General features: G+C 56.6%; 6 protein-coding genes across 6 annotated transcripts; 1 reads left to right on the plus strand and 5 right to left on the minus strand.

Moving 5' to 3' along the window:
• Positions 1-97: 97 nt before the first annotated feature.
• Positions 98-1,744, minus strand: N7459_008532 (Sds3 domain-containing protein; the record flags this gene model as incomplete). Its single annotated transcript, XM_056947700.1, has 2 exons — positions 98-1,204; positions 1,310-1,744. The coding sequence occupies 2 exons, from the start codon at positions 1,742-1,744 to the stop codon at positions 98-100; spliced, it is 1,542 nt and encodes a 513-aa protein (XP_056797210.1).
• A 1,060-nt stretch (positions 1,745-2,804) lies between these two features.
• On the minus strand, positions 2,805-4,699 carry N7459_008533 (uncharacterized protein; the record flags this gene model as incomplete). The annotated part of the gene is made up of 2 exons (XM_056947701.1): positions 2,805-3,856; positions 3,916-4,699. 2 exons carry the CDS (start codon positions 4,697-4,699, stop codon positions 2,805-2,807), a joined length of 1,836 nt encoding a protein of 611 aa, XP_056797211.1.
• A 1,993-nt stretch (positions 4,700-6,692) lies between these two features.
• Positions 6,693-7,571, minus strand: N7459_008534 (uncharacterized protein; the record flags this gene model as incomplete). Its single annotated transcript, XM_056947702.1, has 1 exon — positions 6,693-7,571. One exon carries the CDS (start codon positions 7,569-7,571, stop codon positions 6,693-6,695), a length of 879 nt encoding a protein of 292 aa, XP_056797212.1.
• Positions 7,572-9,184: 1,613 nt separating this feature from the next.
• Positions 9,185-10,672, plus strand: gel6 (putative 1,3-beta-glucanosyltransferase; the record flags this gene model as incomplete). The annotated part of the gene is made up of 3 exons (XM_056947703.1): positions 9,185-9,320; positions 9,385-9,596; positions 9,668-10,672. The coding sequence occupies 3 exons, from the start codon at positions 9,185-9,187 to the stop codon at positions 10,670-10,672; spliced, it is 1,353 nt and encodes a 450-aa protein (XP_056797213.1).
• Positions 10,673-10,976: 304 nt separating this feature from the next.
• On the minus strand, positions 10,977-13,301 carry N7459_008536 (protein kinase domain-containing protein; the record flags this gene model as incomplete). The annotated part of the gene is made up of 1 exon (XM_056947704.1): positions 10,977-13,301. One exon carries the CDS (start codon positions 13,299-13,301, stop codon positions 10,977-10,979), a length of 2,325 nt encoding a protein of 774 aa, XP_056797214.1.
• A 2,359-nt stretch (positions 13,302-15,660) lies between these two features.
• On the minus strand, positions 15,661-19,960 carry N7459_008537 (NACHT and TPR domain protein; the record flags this gene model as incomplete). The annotated part of the gene is made up of 2 exons (XM_056947705.1): positions 15,661-19,533; positions 19,595-19,960. 2 exons carry the CDS (start codon positions 19,958-19,960, stop codon positions 15,661-15,663), a joined length of 4,239 nt encoding a protein of 1,412 aa, XP_056797215.1.
• Between the last annotated feature and the right edge of the window lie 218 nt (positions 19,961-20,178).

Genomic DNA, 20,178 nt, shown 5'->3' on the forward strand with positions numbered 1-20,178 from the left:
AGCAAAAGAGAAGAAAGAAAGGCCATGGGCCCATGACAGACGCCGATCCCATATTGCAAAAAGTACAAAATGCAAAGCCCCGGCGAGGCGGCCGCAATCAGTGGTTGCGGGTGCGCTTGCTGCTGCGCTCGCGCTCCATGCCCACCGACTGGAACATCTCGGCCCCCGCATACGACCGCAACGGCTGCAGCTGCATGCCCATGGTGGGCGGGAAGTCGGGGTGCAGAGAGGTGAAGCGGTCTGGGTTCGGCGGAGGGCCACCCGCCGAGTCCCCAGGCAGCGGCGCGGCGACCAACTCGATGAGAGAAGAGTCGATCCAGCCCGCCGGCTTGCTGTGCAGACGGTCCAGGCGCGCGCAGTCGTCGTCCACCTCGTCGTTCAACAGCGAGGTGAGCGGCGGCGCATTGCCATTGGGCCGCGCGTGGTGGTTGGTGAGGACGTGGTAGGGCAGCGGGGGGCGGGTTGCAGGTTTATCGGCCAGATCAGCCAGGGCGCTGAGGGCGCTGTGGGCAGCCGTCGTGCGCGTCGAGCGCGTCACATGGAAGTTCTGGCTGGCAGTGCGGATCATGTCGGTTGCGCTGGGCGTGCCATTGTCCTCGTGGCCGGTGCCTTCGGGCGTCTCTTCGGCATCGGTGTTGTTGCCGTTGGTGACGGCGCCGGTCCCCTGCTCTGGGCGCTTCGAGGTAGAGAAGAAATGCACAGTTGCGACGTGGGCCTGGTTCGCGTGTGCGCTAAGTTCCTTGTCCGTGAAGAGGGAGTGGACCGAGTATGTCGGAGCCGACTGCTGCGCCAGATACGCCTTTGAGCGCTCGGCGGGAGTCATGCCCCCGGTGTCCCGCACAGGCGATCCCGCCTCCTCCTCTGGCGCCTTGCGCTTGCGCTTATTCAATTCGGACACAATGCCGTTGCCAAGCTCGTCCAGATCAACGCGGTGTCGTGTATGGCGAGTCTTGCGGTTGCTGTGAATGCCGCCAGGGCTAGCCGGATTCGTGATGCTGAATTGGTTAGGGTGCAGCAACAGCGCATTGGTATCGGCGATATCCAGCTGCTCTTTCTCGCGCATAAGACGACTGCGCTTGCTCGAAATGCTCTGCATCAGACGCTCACGCAGAGTACTAGACAGCTGGTTAAATTCCTCCTTGGCAAAATGCACGCGGAAGTCGTATTCGCGGTGGTGTCGCTCGAGGCTATTCTGGTGTCGGCCCTATGCCATGCAAACGTCAGAGTCAGATAAGACAAAATCCGTGAGATGCAAGCCGCGAAAAATGAAAAAACAGGACTCATATCAGATCAATGGACCAGGACTTACCATGATCTGCGCCAAATCCGCGTCCCGCTGCTCCTTGACATTGTTCACTTCCTGTACAAACTTTGCATACCACGTCCCGGACAAGCTCGCCATTTCCTTCGCGAATTTGCCTCCGCCAACAGTCTCCTCGATCAGCATTGCAATGTCTTCGGACGAGTCGGGCAGGGGGCCGGGATGATAGGGGTCGGCGTTGTTAATGAGGGTCATGTCGCATTGCAAGGAATGAAGCTGCTGGCGAAACTGCGCATCGCGGTTCTGGCTGAACGTGGCCGTCAAATCGTGCAGGCGTTCCTGGAGAGCCGAACGTCTTTTATCGCGCTTGGAAAGTGGTCCGGAGGCTCCTCCATTCGGGCTTGCAGAGCGCCCTCGAGAGTGTAAACCGCCATTGTAGGCGGGCCCAGTGCCGGGCGACGGGGGCCCTGGGGAATACGCCATGGGTTGGGGGTAGATCGACAAGAGATGATGCAAATGGGTTGGTAGCAGAGGCACAAGAACACAAGAAGACGAAGAGGGAGAATTCGAGTCGAAGTGGGCTCGTCAAGGGAATATACAACCCGACTATGTGGTTCACAGCCCAAGTGAATGAAGGCGGTATGCTTGGCGGCAGAAAAGCGGCGTATACCTGATGGGGATTAGTGCCGGAGAAACATCTGACCGCCTCCGAGCAGTGAATCCTGCAGCGACGAGGTGAATATCGAGGCGCAATACATCCGTACATGATGAGTCGAGGACGAGTCGAATGGTCATGAGTAAACAAATGTATTGATAGTTCTCCCGAGCATAGATCCGTGTGGACACCTTGAATATCTGTATTGTTCACCTGAGAATTGGGTAATCCATGCCCTATAACTGTATACTTGAACCAACCAAAACCCCAGCAATCTCCGGTGACACCCATCCAGTCCGATTGGAAGAGCTGTCATCACGCCAATTGTAGCGACCGACCAACAACGATTGCTGATACCGGTGGAAACCTCCCCCAATCAGAGCAGCAAAAGGAGTCGGTGAAGCAGTGGTGCCTGACGATGCCTGATTAAGGGGACCTGCAGACTACAGAAAAGGAGACACTCCCAACGTCGATTCCCAAATCAACTTTGTACATTGGACTCAACACTCGACCGTGTATTCTAACAATATCCATTATGAAGCAAGGGAAATAAAAGATCATCAATTCTTGATCGCCAAACAATGAGACCAACATCATGGGTATTCACGTCCATTTCCATCCGGCCGAAGCAAAATGCAGGGCACGCAATCACGGCCGAAAAGCAAAAAAATGAAGAACCAACTCCGAGGACACACGCCAGGGTCCCATATGATATCGTGACAGCCTGTCGAGGGGCGAACCACTGCAGAGAATCATTTTTTAAAAGAAGGTATTGCATCAAAGGGAGTGGGAGGACAAGAAGTGAAGAGACGAGGAGAAGGGCGAAAAAGAAGGAGGATGAGAATTTTGGGAGGTCATGACGAGAGGGGCATCGTGCCAGAAAGGCGATCAGTGGGCTCGGCGGATCACAAAAACGCCCAGCTCGACACCGTCACGGGGTTCGTTGTCCTCGCCATAAGGTCGTTTTCGAATCCCGTCAAAGATCTCACTAAGCAGTCCGGCGGATGTGACCTCCTTGTCGGTGAGACCACCGGACCCTCCGGCAGACAGCATTTTGCTCACGGGTGGCCGACGGCCGTTTTGCCAGTACAGACTAAGGACCTCCTTCATCCGGGCCCTCTCTTGGTGGATGAACCACTCGACCCAGAGGTTCCGGTCTAGGCGGGCGTTCGCCCGGCCGGCATCCGTCACTTGGAACTGAGAGGACGGTGAGCTCAGGGCTTCGCACAAGGAGACGAGGTTGGCCTTCATCGTCGCAAAGTCGTCCATTTGGGAAACGGTCGAGAGCTTGCCCAAATAACGGCCTACGTCAGCGGACAGGCCATTCACTACGACAAGCTGACGCAGGAGTGGGTCGAGAATAGGGCCCAGGTATTGGGACTTGAATGTGGAGGCACCCTTTTTCGTCGGGTACACGAAGAGCAGAGAGCCGCCGTCGGGAGACAGTTCATATAGGCGGTCGACGAGAAAGGATGGGCGGGTGGGGCAGAACACATCCCGGTACTCCTGGGCAGATGGTGGGGGAAGATACCGTTCCAGCACGGAAATGTGAACGCTATGTGGTGGGACAATGGGCATAGGGCTGTGGGAGATGGTCCTCTGGAGAGGACCTCGGAAATCATGGTAAGCACCAACGACGGCGGCACTCGAGAAGACGGTGGCATTGAAATAATCGTCGGCGGCAGTGGGGGAGCGAGGAGTACTTGGTGGTGAGTGGGGGAGGTTGGACAGGCTGAACTGTTCGGGGACGGCGTGAGTGACGTTGATATAGGGCGAGTGGCCGGGCTGGAGGTGATTGTGCACGGCCTGGACAATGGAGCAGAAGACCGTATCGTTTCGAGGCATCGAGATCGACTGATCGGCAGTCCGCGGGTATGGGAGTGTCTGCGAGACGATCTTGACGGCATCGCCCCGTGGGTTGGATAGCCCCAAAGAAGATACTAAAAGGAAATACAGGTCAGCAACCGATCCAAGATAACGGGGCAGATGCAGCACCTACCAGTGGCATTGACTCCATGATCCAACCACGACCCAACATCCTGCCGGCAGTCCATCTCGTCGTGGGGTCCAGGACTGCCCCCCGAGCTGGACGAGCCGTGAGATAGCCCGTCGGACGGGCTACTGAGAGTATCTGACGGGCCGGTCGCTGGAGAGGTCTGCATATCCGGGCCCTCGTCCATCATGGCCGGGCCTTGGGGTGGCTGAGCGTCGAACAACAGCATTTCGGACTTCGGGTTCCACGCAACGTGGCTATCGTCATCCGGCGGCGTCGGCGGAAGCGTGGTAGGGTATTCAGCCTGGAAGGATGTGGGGGAATTCCAAGGCGAAGAGTGGGAAGAATGGGAGGAATGGGAGGAATGGGAGGAGTGTGCCGTCAACGGTCTCGGCCCGCGAGATACGGTGGTGGACAGGCGCAGGCGAGAATCAGCCGACCGGGTTCGAGACTCGCTGCGAAGCGGCGAAGAACTGCGGTGTTCCCACGATGGAAAGTGAACGGCTACACTGCCCTTGGAGAGGAAGCGGGAGACGGGCGAAGGTTTGGTGCGCAGCGATCCTTGCGAGGCTCTTCGTCGGAGCTTGGCTGGACTGGGGCCTCCGCAGGACGAATCGGGCAAGGAATGATGCGACAGACGTCGTTCGGTGTCGACTTTGACAGTGGTCGCAGGCGAGGGCATGACTAGGTCGTCTGGCACAGCGTTTGGAGACCACCACCGCCCATTGCACTCTTGGGGATTCATCCAGGCAGTCCGGTCGGGAGGGCGGAGAGCGACAGCGGCCAGCATGGATGAGCCGTGCAGGGAGGGAGCAGACGAGGCGGAGGCGGAGGCGGAGGCGAAGGCGAAGGCGAAGGCGAGAGGCTGCAGAGGGAGAGGTAGAGGAGTAAAATGGCCAGGGTGCAAGACGAGGAAGACCAGAAGACGAGAGAGTAGAGAACAGGATCAAGAAGGAGAGAAGAGAGAGCGGAGTTACGGGTGACGGAGTAAGGGGAGAGAAAAGAGACCGAGCTGGACCGTCGAGGGCGAGGGCTGGTACTGGGTACACGGGTCTAGTACTGCCAGCTCAGCACCCAAGCGGGTACCGGGTACGCAGCGGCGAGCGCGCAGGCGGCGGCGTTCTAGACCAGGCTAAGTCGTCGAGTCATCGGTTTCCGCACCTTTTGGGCATCCGGGCTGGATCGCGCCCCCGGACGCAACTGGGGCTTTTGGGTAATGCAATAATTGCTTTTGGGCGTGGCCGTGGTGTGTTTTCCTCGCCCTGTGAACTTTGTGTGGCAGGTTTGATTTTTTCCCCCTTCGCTCCGCCCAGTGTTTGGCTGCAGGGTGTTTCGAAGACCCGAGGCAGGAGTGCTAAAAATGTGCAGCGCCGGTCTAGACGGGCCGCGACTGGAAGTGCTGCGGCGCGACTGGCTCCAGACGCTGCGTGAGCCCCACGCGGCTGGGGCGATCATTTTCGGTTCTGCATCGAGTTGATGACGGGGAGAGAGAGATACGATGGGCGGTTGGGACGCCGGGAACTTCGTTTGGAAATTGGCAGGTACCTTCTCATCCGGCCATCCAAACCGACAACCATGGATACACCGTTGTGCCACGGGATGCGAGGGCCCAGACCAAGGACCCGGGGTACTGGGGTACCTGGCTGCCCAGCCAAATGCACTGCATGACGGTGTGGCCACCAAGTACCCAGTACCTCCCCAGTCGTCCCCGTTTCCGGGCCAAATTTTGCCACTGGGAGGGGGTTGAGCACACATGGAGGTACATGTCCTCCAGAACGCAAGTACCTCAGATGTGCCCATGACGGGAGCACCGGGGCAGGTACTTGCTTTCTCCCGGGGGCGTACCAGTCCTTCCATCATGTATCCAACTACCCCATACCAAAGCCGGCTTCCTTGAACGAGTTGGAGACCCTTGTCCTTGTCCACCTCCCTTTCTCCCCGGGCCACTCGGTTCCCTCCGACGTTTTAGCAGGTGCCACCCGATCGCGATGGGCCCGATCGCGATGGCCGTTGTAATTTGCACATCCCCCGTTGGCCCCGATCTGGTTCGCAGCCCTGGGCTGATCTCCGGGCTCCACCGCGGTCTCGCATTGAGTGCATGGTTTCGCGAAACGTGTCCTGTCGGACGTGAGGAATAATATTCGACAACCCATGGGAAATGAATCCAATGCTACGGGCGGAGACATACAAATTAAAACGACATACCGATGGCATGGTGGCATCATGATATGGATGGATTATGATTATTTTCTGGAACGATGATAATAAAGGACCCCGTCAATCTCGGGTTATTAGATGGGTATATAAACGTCATTATTTAATTTAACCAAAAGCCCCGTCGCTTCGAGCGAGTCGGAGGCGGCTCGGCCGCTCGTGCGACCAGTGTTTCACGACGACCTGATGCCGTCTACGCCGGTCACCGCAGTGTTGCGGGAGGGCTGTGCTGTACACTTGCCCGTGGAGATCTGGACGCGCATGTCTTTACCGACTGCGGTGAGCTGGGCTACCAGTCCAGTCTTTGCGTTCCGATATGGTGCTCAGCCGCAACCCGGATGGATTGGCAGCTTCGCAGCTAATCCTTCCATTTGGGTCCTCAAATCACCCCAAGAGTACCTCTTTGTTGGCCCCTCTTTTTTCGGGGTGGTTCCCGTATGTAGGAGGGAAATTGGACGGGCGGAAGGTGATTCCGTAGAATACGCTGGTATGGGGTGGTGTAATGCACCAGGGAGAGGAGAAAAGCCCGACGGCTCCAGTTGTTTGAAACCATCGTTCCTCAATGACATTCACGAAGTCATGGAACGTCGTCGGGACTGAATCGGAGCACCATCACCCAGGGGCTGGTGAAGCTCCCGGGAGCAGTTCCACGATTTCCAGACTAGCGACGAGCGATAGCGCTGTTCCTCGCGACCGAGGCGGACTTGCTTCCGCGCAAAACTCGAGGGTTTGATGGCAATCGTGCAGGTAGTGGCGCGTTCGTAGACCGGTGGGGATGCCTTGGCCAGCGACGGAGTCGCGCAGGCCGGGCTGTCGAGAGAAGTGCGAAGCTCATGGCACTGGCGCACCAGCTGCCGCACGCCGTCGGTCAAGCGAGAAGCGCGTTCCTCGATGTCGGGCCAGAAGGCGTCGCCCCAAAAGGGGTCTTCCCGCACCGCGGTCTCGAGAGCAGCCAGCCAGCAATCAAAGCCTGAGCGTGGACCGGCCAGCTGGGCGGCGACGGTGACAAACCGAATGGTCGGCTCGGAGTGCAAGACGTGATGGACGATACAGGCGGGGCAGCGTGCGGTGAGATACCAATCGTGCTCCTCGATCAAAATACAGTGGAGCCAGGCAAAAGCACTACGCGCCTCGCCCCGAAAAGCCCGTTCGGGCTCCGCCCCTTTTGTGGTGGGCAAGGCGCGCGCCGCGACACGCTCCGCTTGGTGGTTGATCAAGAAAAGGGGCACGAGGAGGGTGTGGATGATGTCGCGGTGCAGGCGCAGCGACTCCTGGTCGGCGGACGAGCAGGTGTGTTGGTGGGTAGAGCAGAAGCTGGGGCCTTCCATGCCACAGTCCTGGCGGCGCAGCTGCTCACGCATGGCCCGGAAGGCTTCATTGCGCTCTAATTGGATCTGATCGCGGGGCGAGATGCGAAACGGTGAGGTCGTTTCTTCGGTGGTTGCCATTTTGCAACGAGGGAATGATCGCTCTGGAGGTTTCTGTGAAGATGGAAGAACGTGGCGAATTAAAGTGGAACAGAGTGGCCGGCCAGATTAGGGGACCATGCCGCAACAAAAGGGGCAATCATGAGTCGACCAGGGCAGAGGTAGAAAAAAAGGGTGCAAGCTTGTGTGGGGGGAAGAAACCGGATGCGGACGAGACTTTATTATAGACTCTCTTTTTTTTTCATCTCAGAGTTGCCCCTTTTGCGGAAACGTCATGAGAATCGAACGGGGGGGTCGCAGATCGCACAGAGCATGGCCAAGAGTCTAGGGTCGACGCAGTCGATCGCAATGGACAGAAGGCCCACTGCTGACGAACGCAGTGAGATTGGGCATCACCATTGGCGGACTTGGTCGGAATGGGCGAGAGCCAGTGGGGATTGGGGGAAGTCTGGACTTGCGCCCGTGGCACCGACTGGTTTCGACGTGGTTCAGGTTGCGCTATAGATAGAGCATGTCTTCCACGTAGCATGTCCTCCGGTGTATCGGGTCGATTGGCTCGCGATGTTGTTTGCTCCTCGCCCTCGCCTTCACGGAGTGCCATCGAGGCCTTGTCGTGATTGAGTCGGATACGGGCCTAGTCCTGCTTTCCCCTCTTCTGATCGGCAACGATAGCGGCCCAAGTCCGCTCGTGCCCAATAATGAGCCTTCCAGACCGCGGGCGAGACTATCGTGACCGTGACCGCTGATCGGATCCAGAAGCTTGCGAAACCGGGTTTGAGGATGAGAGAGGCAGATCGTTCCCGACTCCAGGAAGTGGAGACTTCGGGTCTTCATCGCAGAATCGTGATGCACAGGATTTTGGAGAATATCCGAGCTTCGGAGCTGTGATAGAGAGCCGGTGCAACCATGTGGTGTGGTGACGATGGATAGTCGGAGTGGGAGGAGTGGGAGGAGTGGGTTCTGGGGTGCGGATGCACGAGAGAAGAGTTGCAGTTGCATGCACCGTCCGCTTGGACTGTTTATCCCTTTTTCCCTCCCGTCAACCGCCTAGATTCTCGCACCATCGGATGTCGTGACTTTATTCCTCTACTTTAAATCCCGACTCCACCAGCGATGCAGCGTTGGATCTAGGACCGGCCCAACGGCGAGGTTGTGCTTCGTATCGTTCTTTGTTTCCATCCCCATTTCCAATTGAGCTGCAGGAGTCCATGTGGCTTGCACCTAGTGTGTATTTCTACATGTGTACATATGTATGTACACATGTACATATCTAGGCCTATCTATGGATCTAATGCACTTCGTTATCGGCGTCCGATACGGTCGTTGCCGGAATGGCCACGCTAAACTGCAAACCCTGCGAAACGGTGCCAAGCCCAAATCTGGAATTCTCGTTCGCCCTTTCGTGTTGTCCTCACTGGACTCGTTGACATTTCCCCCCTTCTTTCGTTCGGTCGATTGTTTTCTCGTGGCTCCCAGTCGCTCCTTCTGCCATTGGAGGCATCGCTTACCCTGGGACTCCCTCGTTGTCCAGGTTTTACTCTCGTTTCGTTCTCCTCCATCTCACCAATCCCAGCTCGCGGTTGGCTCTCTACGAGTGTTACGATATCATTTGCAGTAATAGCCTATTATTCGCCATGTTTTTCTTCTCCCTCGCGCTGTCGCCGTTGCTGCTGGCCGGCTTGCAGGCGGCCACCGTGGGCGCCATCCCAACCATCTCGGCTGTTGGGTCCAAGTTCTTCTACGAGAACGGCACCCAGTACTACATCAAGGGTAATCGGCTATCCTCCCGGATCCACTGGCCCCGAATGGCCTGGCTAACGTTCCGTTCGTGTAGGAATCGCCTATCAGCTTACCCCCGACGATCCGTTGATCAACACCGCCCAATGCAAGCGGGATATCGCTCGCATGTCCGAGCTGGGCACCAATGCGATTCGCGTGTACCACGTGGATGCCAGTGCCGACCACAAGGGCTGCATGACGGCCTTTGCGGACGCAGGGATCTACCTGTTCGTCGACCTTGACACCTTCACCACCCAGATTGAACAGGTCAGTTGTGATCAGCCCTCCCCCGGCGCAAACCCACAAGCCAAGAAACCAGACACTGACAGCCCTGCCAGACCGACCCACACTGGAACCAGACCCAGTTCGATCGCTTCAAGGAGGTCCTGGACGAGTTCCAGCAGTATGACAACACCGGCGGTGTCTTCGTCGGCAATGAAGTCCTCACCACCGCCGAGGGCTCGCCGGCGGCTCCGTACGTCCTGGCTGCGGCCCGCGACATCAAGGCGTACCGTGACGAGAAGAAATACCGGGAGATCCCCGTCGGCTACTCAGCCGCCGACATTGCTGCCTTGCGGCCCATGCTCCAGAACTATATGGCCTGTCACGGCAATTCTTCTGAACGTCTGGACTTCTATTCGCTGAATGCCTACGAGTGGTGTGGCGACTCCAGCTACACCGTGTCCGGCTATGATATGCTGCAGAAGAACGCGACGGACTACCCCATCCCCATTTTCTTCTCTGAGACCGGCTGCAACGCTCCGGCACCTCGAACCTTTGATGACCAAGCTGCCATCTTTGGCAGTGAGATGTCGGGTACCTGGTCCGGTGCGATCATCTACGAGTGGATCGAGGAGACCAATGACTACGGTCTGATCAGCTATGGCCCGTCCGTTGCCAATGCCGCGGCCACCAACACTCTGGTGCAGGATGGCTGGACCCGCCAGGGCACCCCGACCCCCATCTCGCCTGATTTTGACAACCTGAAGTCTCACTGGGCCACCCTGAGTCCCACCGGCGTTGCACTGTCTGCCTACAAGGAGTCCGCCTCCAGAATCAGCGGCATGGAGTGCCCTGCCTCGACGTCGGGCGGCTGGGCTGTCGATCCCAACTCGCCCCTTCCGACTCTGGGCCAGACCTACCAGAAGGGTTCGTCCGACTCCACGGGAACTGCCTCCGCCGGTAATGCCGGCACGGCCACGACTTCTGGTGCCGGCGCCTCTTCCACCAAGAAGGGCGCAGCCAACGCAGTGATGCTTGCGGGCAACCCTAGCACCGAGCGGCTACTCGCCGTTTCCGTGGTGCTCTCTGGAGCCTTGGGGATCTTTGCCTTTTATCTGTGAGGGCAAGAGCATCTTTGCCAGGTCAGCTACGACAGCGATCTGAGGCACTGTATCGATATCCATTCTTGCGATTGTATGATAAACGAGCTACGATTGAGCTACCGATTGGTTGGTAGCTATTGATTTCTACGCCCGGGTGCGTTGACCCGTCTTGGTGTGCTTCGCTCGTGTATACGTGCAACGAAATGATTATTAGGGAGCGTTCTATAGAATTAAATAACTCGTCCAGTCGTTCAAGCCATGCACTCCAACCCAGGTATTAATACAGACCCAGCAACCACCGCAGAGCAGACCCTCTCTCTGTCTACTCCCGGAAGGTCAAGCCTTCGATCCCGGTAATATTCACATCGAGATCTGGCAGTTCAAGCTGAGGCGACACGCGCTCCACCTGGACAGCTGGTTCCACATCGTCTTCTGCTTCATTTTCATCTTCCTCGAGCAGCGACGGCTCCTTCTCCTCCTCGTTTCGTTCCTCCTTTTCTTCCTTTCGTTCCTCCGGCTCGTCTTCTGCCTCCTCGCCATTCGTCTCACTCTCACTCGCCGCATCCGAGAATCCAAACTCAAACTCCGACACCGACGACGACGACAGCGCCGGCTCCCCCCGAGTCTGCGACACGGCCTCTTCCCGCTCGGCCCGCAGCCTCTCCTTAGCCTCCCTCTCCCTCTCCCTCTCCCTCTTCTCCTCCTCCTTCCTGCGCCGCGCCTCCGTCTTCTCCGGCGTACAATGCACCGCCACCGCCAGGCCCTCGCCCTTGCCGGCGGGAATCTCCCTGATGGCCGCGGCGAAGCTCTTCCGCACGCGCCGCGCATCCGGCCGCTTCTCCGGCTCGGGCGCCAGCATCGCGCGCAGCACGATCAGCATGCGCGGCACGGCCCAGAACACGCGGTCGCTGCCGCGGTCGCGGCGGCAGCGCTTCAGCGCGTCGCCTTCCAGCAGCGCGATCCAGGACTGCACCTGCACTGCGTTGCGGGCGAGGTGGAACGAGGCGTCGGCCATGCCGCCGCCGCGGCCGGCGGAGCGGTTGCGCGCGCTGCGGTGCGAGGCGAAGGAGGACTGCGAGCGTTTGCAGAGGTGCGTGAGGATGTCGAGGATGATGGCGGCCAGGGAGAAGAGGTCGGAGGCGGCGGGGTTGGTTTGGTGGGATTGCCAGGTTGTGAAGGGGGGGCAGTGCGGGTTGGAGGTCGTGGAGGTTGTCGAGGTGGGCTGGGAGATGATGGAGGCGGCTGACGTGGTGGAGGAGCAGTTGGAGGAGGAGTTGGTGGTCGAGGTGGATGTGGTCGAGGTCGAGGGCGTGATGGACGGTGCTGAGATGGTGGGTTTGGCCCATCTGCCCCAGATGGGGTTGCGGTGGCTCTTGGTCAGGTTGGGGCTTGCCTCGCTGGTGCCGGCGGAGGCGGCAGAGGACGAGGACGAGGAGGAGGAGGAGAAGGCAAAGGAGAAGCGCGACGGGGAGCCGGGCAGGCCGATCCGAATGACGGTTCCCTTGGAGGCGGCCGAGTCGGGGCGAGGGAGCTCGGGCGACGAGAGAGGGCTCTCATTGAGCGGTGCGAGGGCAAGTCGCGTCGGCTTCTTTCTGCGCGCCGTGCGACCTCCTGATGGAAGGATGGTGCGGCTGGGAGCGGCCGGTTGCTGGACGGGCGGTGCAACGCGCACCCAGCGCTCGGGGGCTGAGTATTGATAGGACTCGAGGTCGTTGACTCGCGGCGGAGCGAGCAGGGAGTCGAGGGCCTGGAACTGGCCGAGACAGATGTGATAGTTGGCGTCGACGGTGATGTTGGAGGGTCGGATGGCGCCGTGCGAATGGCCGCGGGCGTGCAGCCAGGAGAGCGCCGACATCAAGCAATGCGGCCAAGTGATCAGGGTCTGGCGACGCCGCTCCTTGGAGAGACGTTTGAAGGCGGGTGGCTCGTCGGTCAAGAAGCTATGCAGGGTGCGATCCGTCTCAGCGCCGGTGAACAGGACGCAGACGGTGTCGTCAACAAAGTAGGAGGCGTAGATGGAGACGACATGCTGGTGAGCCAGCTTGCGCAAGGCCCGGATCTCGGCCAGGACCTCGTCGGACGAGAAGAAGTGAGGAGCGCCGCCGACTTGCACCTGCGTGCGCATATACACCTTACACACGGAGCCGGCCAGAATGACTTTGTCGACAGACTCGTCGCGACCATGCAGGCCGCTGCTGGTGGTGGCGCGAACGACTTCCACCGGCACGCCCTCGTTGCCGGTATAGGTGACATGCTGGCCCTCGGCGATGCCGCGCACCAGGAAGCGCCATTGAGCGTGGAAGAAGTTGGTGTCGAGGTCCGGGTCGTTGCCGGTGGGCGACAGACACAACTGATCGACATTCTGCTCGGCAATGGGGAGATCATCGTCGTCGCAGGATTCGTCGACCAGAGCAAAGATGCGATCGGGAATCCCTATCGCGTCGAGGATGAGGAAGAGACGACCGGCCTTGAGGAGGATCCATTCCATGTACGTCTCGCTGGTCAAGCCTTCGCCCCATCGCGGCAGATCGAACAGCCTTGGGACCAGTTCGGGCCGCAGCCGGCTCACGATGTACTTGGTGTCGAGCGTGGCCTTGATCCTCTCCTCGGGCCACCAGAGAGAGGTGAATTCGGCTGGTTGGGCCATGACGTGGGCATGGCTCGCTGGGGGTTGGAAGTATAGCTCAGCGTTTCCGCAACGCCAGTGGCGGACGAGCAGCGGGCAGGCGCTCTATAAAACCAGTCCATTGCATCACAGGCCTCCGACGCTGCAGTGGGTTCCTGTGTCTATCTGCGGCATGAACTTGACGCCCGGACTCAGCATTCCCCCTAGTCCAACGGTCAACCTTGTTCGCGGGCACACCGGACGCCTACTGGTGGACGAGATGCTTATCTCGACGCTCCGCAAGGGGAGGCTCAGGAGCCAGTCGATAGTCCGGAGAACGGGTTGGCCCACGGCCACCATCCCCGGCCCGGGGAAGCGCCTGTCGTTGTGAGATCGGAGAGCGGCGACAGCCAAGAGATGATGCATCGCGTGGAGCAAACCACCGCCTGCCAGAAGGCCATCAGCTTATCCCATCTGCAGGGCCGACCAGCCAATCTCGGGCTCCGGGCTTATCAGCGCCCTTTTGACTGTGCAGCCGAGCTACGCGACTTGATCTTCGGCTGACAGCTGGCACGGCGCTGTCATTTCGAGGCTATTGACTCCTTTTGCAAGGAGACGGTCGATAATTGAGCGCCGTGTCGATATTTCCTCGGAACACCTCCCATGCGGCCGGTTCATGCAGGAGGGATTCGGGATCGACGTGGTTAGGGCAGAGCGACTGTCAAGTATACAACAACGAAGTCCCGCCCGGTGGAGTCGGGATACGAACACACCCAAGATAAACCCTTTGTCTTTAGGTTCCTGACTTTTTATCATTAGTCTCCCGTATTAGTCTCATTCGATCCCCTCGGATCCCCGTTGGCTCTCCGCGTTATCCGCATGGGGCTTCAGATCGTGTGCACCTAACCTCAACAGGTTACACCCCATTCTGATTGGCGCCAAAGTGACAGACCCAACAGACCCTGGTTACCAATGTCGAGTCCAATTTTAAGAGGTGCAAATCGCGCAGATTCTGGCGGAGCTGAGTCTCCGACTGGCACCGAAGTGGCAAATCTATTGTTGCTTGCTTCTTCGGGGCGCGCGTCATTGTAAAAGCACCAGTCCGGATGAAAAGGAAAGTGATAGCAGCAACGGATCATGTATCCGAAACAGAACTTGAAGTCTGCGATTTCACTGGTCTGGTCTGGTGACATCAGATAAGTTCACCACGAGGGTTCCCGCTATAATTGGTCCCTTGAGAGATACACTAGCCGTCGCTAACTGCGCAACTACAGGGGCCCTCTGGAACTAACATGCGGTTACACTTTTTCTTTTCTTCGGCAGTCATCCACTCATTGAATCTGATGCAAGTGGCGCTGGGAGCAGCTTCACCGAGCGAGATAACAGTCCAGCTGACCAACCCCAACGCAGTTTCTGGCGGCTAAAAAGGCATTGCGTAAAGGCTCCCGAAAAAAGAAAAAAACAACTACATGTACGATGAGGGAAAAGAATCCATCCACAATCAGAAGCCCGCGAGAGCGCGGTAAACAAGCAATTTAGACTCCGCTAGCATAGAGACATCGGATGCTGCATGGGTTGCTCGCTTCTGCCACAGAACCCGCGCTATCCGGGTGGTGAAAACGAGTACTACAGATGAATGAGTTGCTAGTACCGCACGAATTGGACAGTGGTTCCATTGATCATGCTGTCAGCACTAGCGACTTTTTCTCCCTGATTGACTTCTCGGCCGTCGAGCACATTGACGGCTCCACTGCGGACTTTTCCCGGTGTGGGATTTTGGAAGCATTCATCCGGGAAATCTATTCACGATTGCATTGAGATACTATGTACATACAATGGAATTAGGAAAGACCGCTTCTAGAACTAGGTGGAAGAAAGCAATATGGGTGTCAGCGATGACCACTGCAAAGGCGCCGATATAAGACCATCTCGTGTCCTGCCAGAATTCGTTGCCGGGGGACGTGTTGAGAAAGAATCGTAACGTGCAATGCTAGTACCGATCCCATGGCTGCTGGCGGAAACGCTTCGACGAGAAAGATAAGGATAAGAAATGATCATTGTCATGACCGGAAGATCCTCTATCTACACCTCTATCTACACAGCCATCTTCGAAAACAACTCGCGACACGCGTTGCTTCTCGGCCCGTCTCCGAGACTACCCTAATCCATATCTAGTTAAGCTGAAATGGCCACTTTAAGAAACTGAGGTGCACGTCTGCCTCGATAGACCTGATATCTTGTGGTACTGTATTCCTCGCTTGAACAGACCGCCAGAAATTGGGTTTACTACAGGACAATAGTAGAGAATTCCCGATCTTGCCGCCTACAACTGCCATCCTTAGAGACGTGTCAGTATAATATTTCGCGCTGAATGGGCGTCCTTTGCAGGTAATCAGTGGATCTACACCTTCCACTTCTTCTTCAACGCCCCCAGCCAGTCAGAAAATCCCACCACAGTACCATCCACCAGCATCTGATCTTTCCCCAGCTTCTGAGGGCGACGGGGAATATAGATAAAGTCCTTCACATGCTTTGCACTGCACCGTTTGATGCCGAGTTTTCCTTCCTGCAACAGCTTCACACATGCTTCGCAGAATCCAGTGTCAAAACAGATGGGACACAGAGAGAACCGATCCAGCGAAGATCGAGATACACGACACGGCCTATCGCACGAACATATACTATCGTCGAAAACTGGTTCCCACTCCTCATTGTTGCCGTCATCATCATCATCATCACCATCGCGGTAGTTGCCAAGCGCATACGCGATGGCAAGCACATTGGAAATATCTCCCGCTGCAATTAGAGCCCGGTACAGTCCAATCAATCCTTCGCGGTCGTTCTCTGGATCGTCATCTGACAAGATCTCGACAGCACGCTTCACTGACGGTTTGAACAGAGCTTCGGATTTGTCGTGGCGGCCGCTCAAGCGGTGATATAAGCCGAGTGCAATAGACTGTGCTCTGGAGATTGACCACAGGGAAGACTTGTCGTTGGGCTTGACCCGATGAACCAGTTTCTCCAACTTGCCGGCTTGCTCTTCAGCCTCGGGGCTTCCGATTCCCGCATCAATGGCCTGAGAAAGAAAATGTGTCGCTAGCTTGTACGACGCTTCTACCTTGAGGTAGCCAACTTCACCTTCTTCCTTCGCCGTGGCGAAGGAATTGAGAATTTTCTCCCACCTGCGGATCGCTTTAGTCTCATCATGAGCAAATTCGCAGTATATGCGAGCCAAAGACATGTCCAGCTGTGCAGTGACAACTGTTCTGGACGCTTTTTGAGCGTGTTTTGCAGCAGCACGCCATGAATCAATCATAAAGGATACGCTGTTTGTGACCAATGCGGAGTCGGCGATGCACTCAAAGTAAGGCCATCCGTTAAAGGCATTCTCCAGGATCGATCCAATCAACAAAGTGTATTCTTTTCCAGGAGCTGGGACCTCTCCCATACTCTTCAGGAAAGCAATGTTTTCCTCATGCTGATGAATTCGGTGCTGATGATAGATGACCTGATTAATGCAATTGTCGCAATCAGGCGAGTATTCTAGGGCACGTTTGGCTGCAGAAAGACAGCTGTTGAAGTCGTTCAGCCCCAGGTAGCATTTCCATTGACGTTCGAGGCAGCCGTGCAAGTTCCACTTAATCGAATCTGCCCGATCAGGCTCGTTCTCCAGCTGTTTCAGTAACAGCACCTCGCTTTCTATGCCCATTTCAATGACCTTCTGCCAGTTCTTCTGGAGCAAATAGGTCATAGACATGCCAGCCATGATGTCGCAGTCATCTGGGCTTGCCTCATGCGCTTTGCCAAAGTACTCTAGGGACACACCATAATGTCCAAGCTCACGAAGGATCATCCCCACGCGACGGTACCAGAATGCAGTCTTTTCGGCTTCTAGGAATTCAGCCGCTTCGAGCAATTCATCCACAGTCGGATTAAAAGACGTTGCATTGACGTCGACTTCCTGGTCTTTGAGTAATTTCTGGTAGCTCCACACCACAGCGGCAGGGGAGGATGGAATCCAAGTGGCGTCCGTCATCATCTTACCCCAGCAGAATAAAGCGACCGGCTTGAAGGTCGTAAAAGGAGCGTCTTTTGTAGACATGATGAACTCCTGTTCGTCCGCAGCAAGTGCTTCGAGCACCTCTACGTCATCCCACCATTGCCGTATAGTCTCAACAGACCCCTTCGTTGAGGACCAACAGCGACGGCCGAGCCATGTATTCATGACTTCTTCCACTGAGAACATTTTGACTAGCATGCGGGCAATTTCGATCCGGTCTGCTTGCTCTGCATACGAAGGTGGAGTCGACTTCAGATGCTCCAGCCAGTTTCGAGCTGCGTGCATCAGAATCTGGTTGGCATCGCCGCATTTCTTTGCAAACTCGGACTCTGTGAATAGGCGAAGGCAGGTCTTGAGTACGTAAATTTTGGCCCCACGCCAGTTTACTCCTACTGGAGTAGAGCCATTCACAGCAGTGACTTTGCCCTCGTTCTCGTCTCGGAAGAAATCACCAATCGAGGCATGGCAAAAGGTCACGGTGGTAGTTTGCGCATCTGAATCGAAGCTGACAAAGTTATCCACATCTTCAAAGGTTTCCTCGTATTCCTCGTTTTCGGATGCTTCCTCGCGTTCATCGCGCTCATCGTCGGACTCCTCTAGGCTGGTGGGATTCATAGCAAGACTGTGGAGCTCTGCGGTTGTCAACCCGTCCACTCTGTCGACGGTAAAGAAAGATGCAAACTGTTTACGGAGGGCTCCTTCGAGATAGATCATGCCATCGCCTTCGGGGGACTTTAATCGAAGAATCCCCTCGACTTGCACTAGGGATAGGGGCTGCGCGGAACATGCTGTCCACAGCAAAAGCTCGTTCAGGTACTCGAGCTCCTCTTCCTCGGAGTTGGCAGAAAAGCTAGACAAAACGTGGCGCATCATTTCCTTGAGACCCTTCGGTGCCTGCTCGAGGCTCTTTCGCATACTAGCCTGGGACCGCCGCTTCACCAGTTCCTGCATCATGAGATTCACCCACAGAAACATCCCTTCTGCTCTAGCAGAGAGCGTCTCAAAGATCTCCTGGCGCAATGTGGCTGATACCTTCTTCAGGACGACGGATCTTTTGATGCTGGCTTCGATGTACCGGTCGATATCAGCCGAGTTTTTCTGCGAGGTGACGTGGATCGTGGGCACTTCCACTTCCAAGCTCTCGTACAGCTGGTTGCTCACATGAGGTCGTCCGACGAGTGCCAGCTGGAGACGCCTCGAACCGGGACTTTCATAGAGGTCCTTTGCCAGTGCCAGGAAGATCCTTCGCTCTTCGTCTAATGCTTCATCCACCCCATCGAAGACAATGTACACGCTGCTGTGGACGTTGGCTTTCTTCAGAAAGAATTCCACAAAAAGCAAACTCCATGCTGTTTCCAAGGTGCTGATTTTACCATAGTCCTCGATGGTGGTAAGGTACTTCAGATATGCAGGATCGTTGATGCTGATCTGGTAGGCCAGATCGCGAAGAGCCTGATGGACCGAGCGAGTATCAGGATTGTCGTCCTTGAAGAAGAAATACGCAACCGATATGTGAGAGACGTGCTGAACATTCTGGGGATGCTGGTCGCGCAGGAACGAGATGATGTTCGTCGACAGATATGACTTCCCAGCACCCGGATTTCCCGACAGGAATATAATTGGGTCATCTCGCTGAATCCAGCTGTTGAAAACCTTCTCGCTCAGGACCCAATCTCCTGTCCCAGGAATACGCGCCTTGCTGATTTTGTCATACCACGCTTGTGCAGAATCAATATTGGAGGGCTTCAGCATCTGGCGAACCTTCTCCTGCTGGTTCTTGTCGCGATCGGTCTGGGGCTCCTTGTCGCTCACCGAGACTAGGAGATTCCCGAGCATTTCCTGCATGTCCGTGACCTGGACAGACATCTGCGTCACAGCGATGCCGGTTTCCTGGACGTTGCTATTGGTCGCATTCACCGTCATGGCCAGGCCGCTGACCGTACGACCAGTCTTCTTTGCCTCTGTCAGCGTCTCCGCGCCAACCAGGTCGGCCTCGACGCGAGTCAATTTGTCCAGCTTTCCAACGGCAGCTTGAATCGCGTCGCTGCTGCCTAAGAGGACATTGCGAGTAAACTTGAGCAGCCGGCCCCTACGAATGGCCTTTGTGGAAAGGGCAAAGATCTCAATCAGGGTGGAGAGAACGTCGCTCAATTTCTCGCCCAGCTCCGTCGATATTTGCTCCTGGCTGTAGATCTTCAGTCGGATCGTGAAATCCTAGCCACAGTCAGCGTTAGCGATGGTGACTTGGCTCGCCTTTACGATTACACTGTCTTACTTTCAAGCTCCCCATGAGCTCTTGGATGGCATCGTAGGACGAGCTCACGCCCTTGGCGGCGTTCATGAGGTATGTCACGGCGCCGAATACCAGACTGCTAGGAGGGAATGCCATTGCAGCACCGCCTGCCGCCAGACTGCCGAACAACTGCACGGGAACCAAAGCGGCCTGCAGGGAATCGAAAATGAGGCTTCGTCTGTGACGGAAATCGCTGAAAGAACGATTTCTCTCATCGATCTCGTGGGTCAGGTCGTCGACCGTCCGGAGCTTCGAGATGAACGCGACATCGAGAGCCTCCTTGGTGATTTCCTGATACTTTCCCACTGCGCGCTGGTAGATATTGGGTAGTTGGTCTTGCGAGGCCATTTGTCAATTTCAAGACGACATGGCCAATGAGGGCATATCACCAATTGACGCCGAGGAAATTGCAAGAAATCTATTTCACATCAACAAACATCGCTCTCTTGTCAACATACTAGTAGGGAATGGCATACCTTTGCCAAAACACGGTAGAGGTATAAGCTGATCCGAGTGCATGTCCGAGGGACTGACGAGCTTCTTGAGCAGGGAAGAATCCCCATTTT

The sequence above is a fragment of the Penicillium hispanicum genome (genome assembly GCF_028827665.1).
Source record: "Penicillium hispanicum strain IBT 35686 chromosome Unknown utg000007l_segment0_segment0, whole genome shotgun sequence".
Taxonomy (NCBI): Eukaryota; Fungi; Ascomycota; class Eurotiomycetes; order Eurotiales; family Aspergillaceae; genus Penicillium; species Penicillium hispanicum.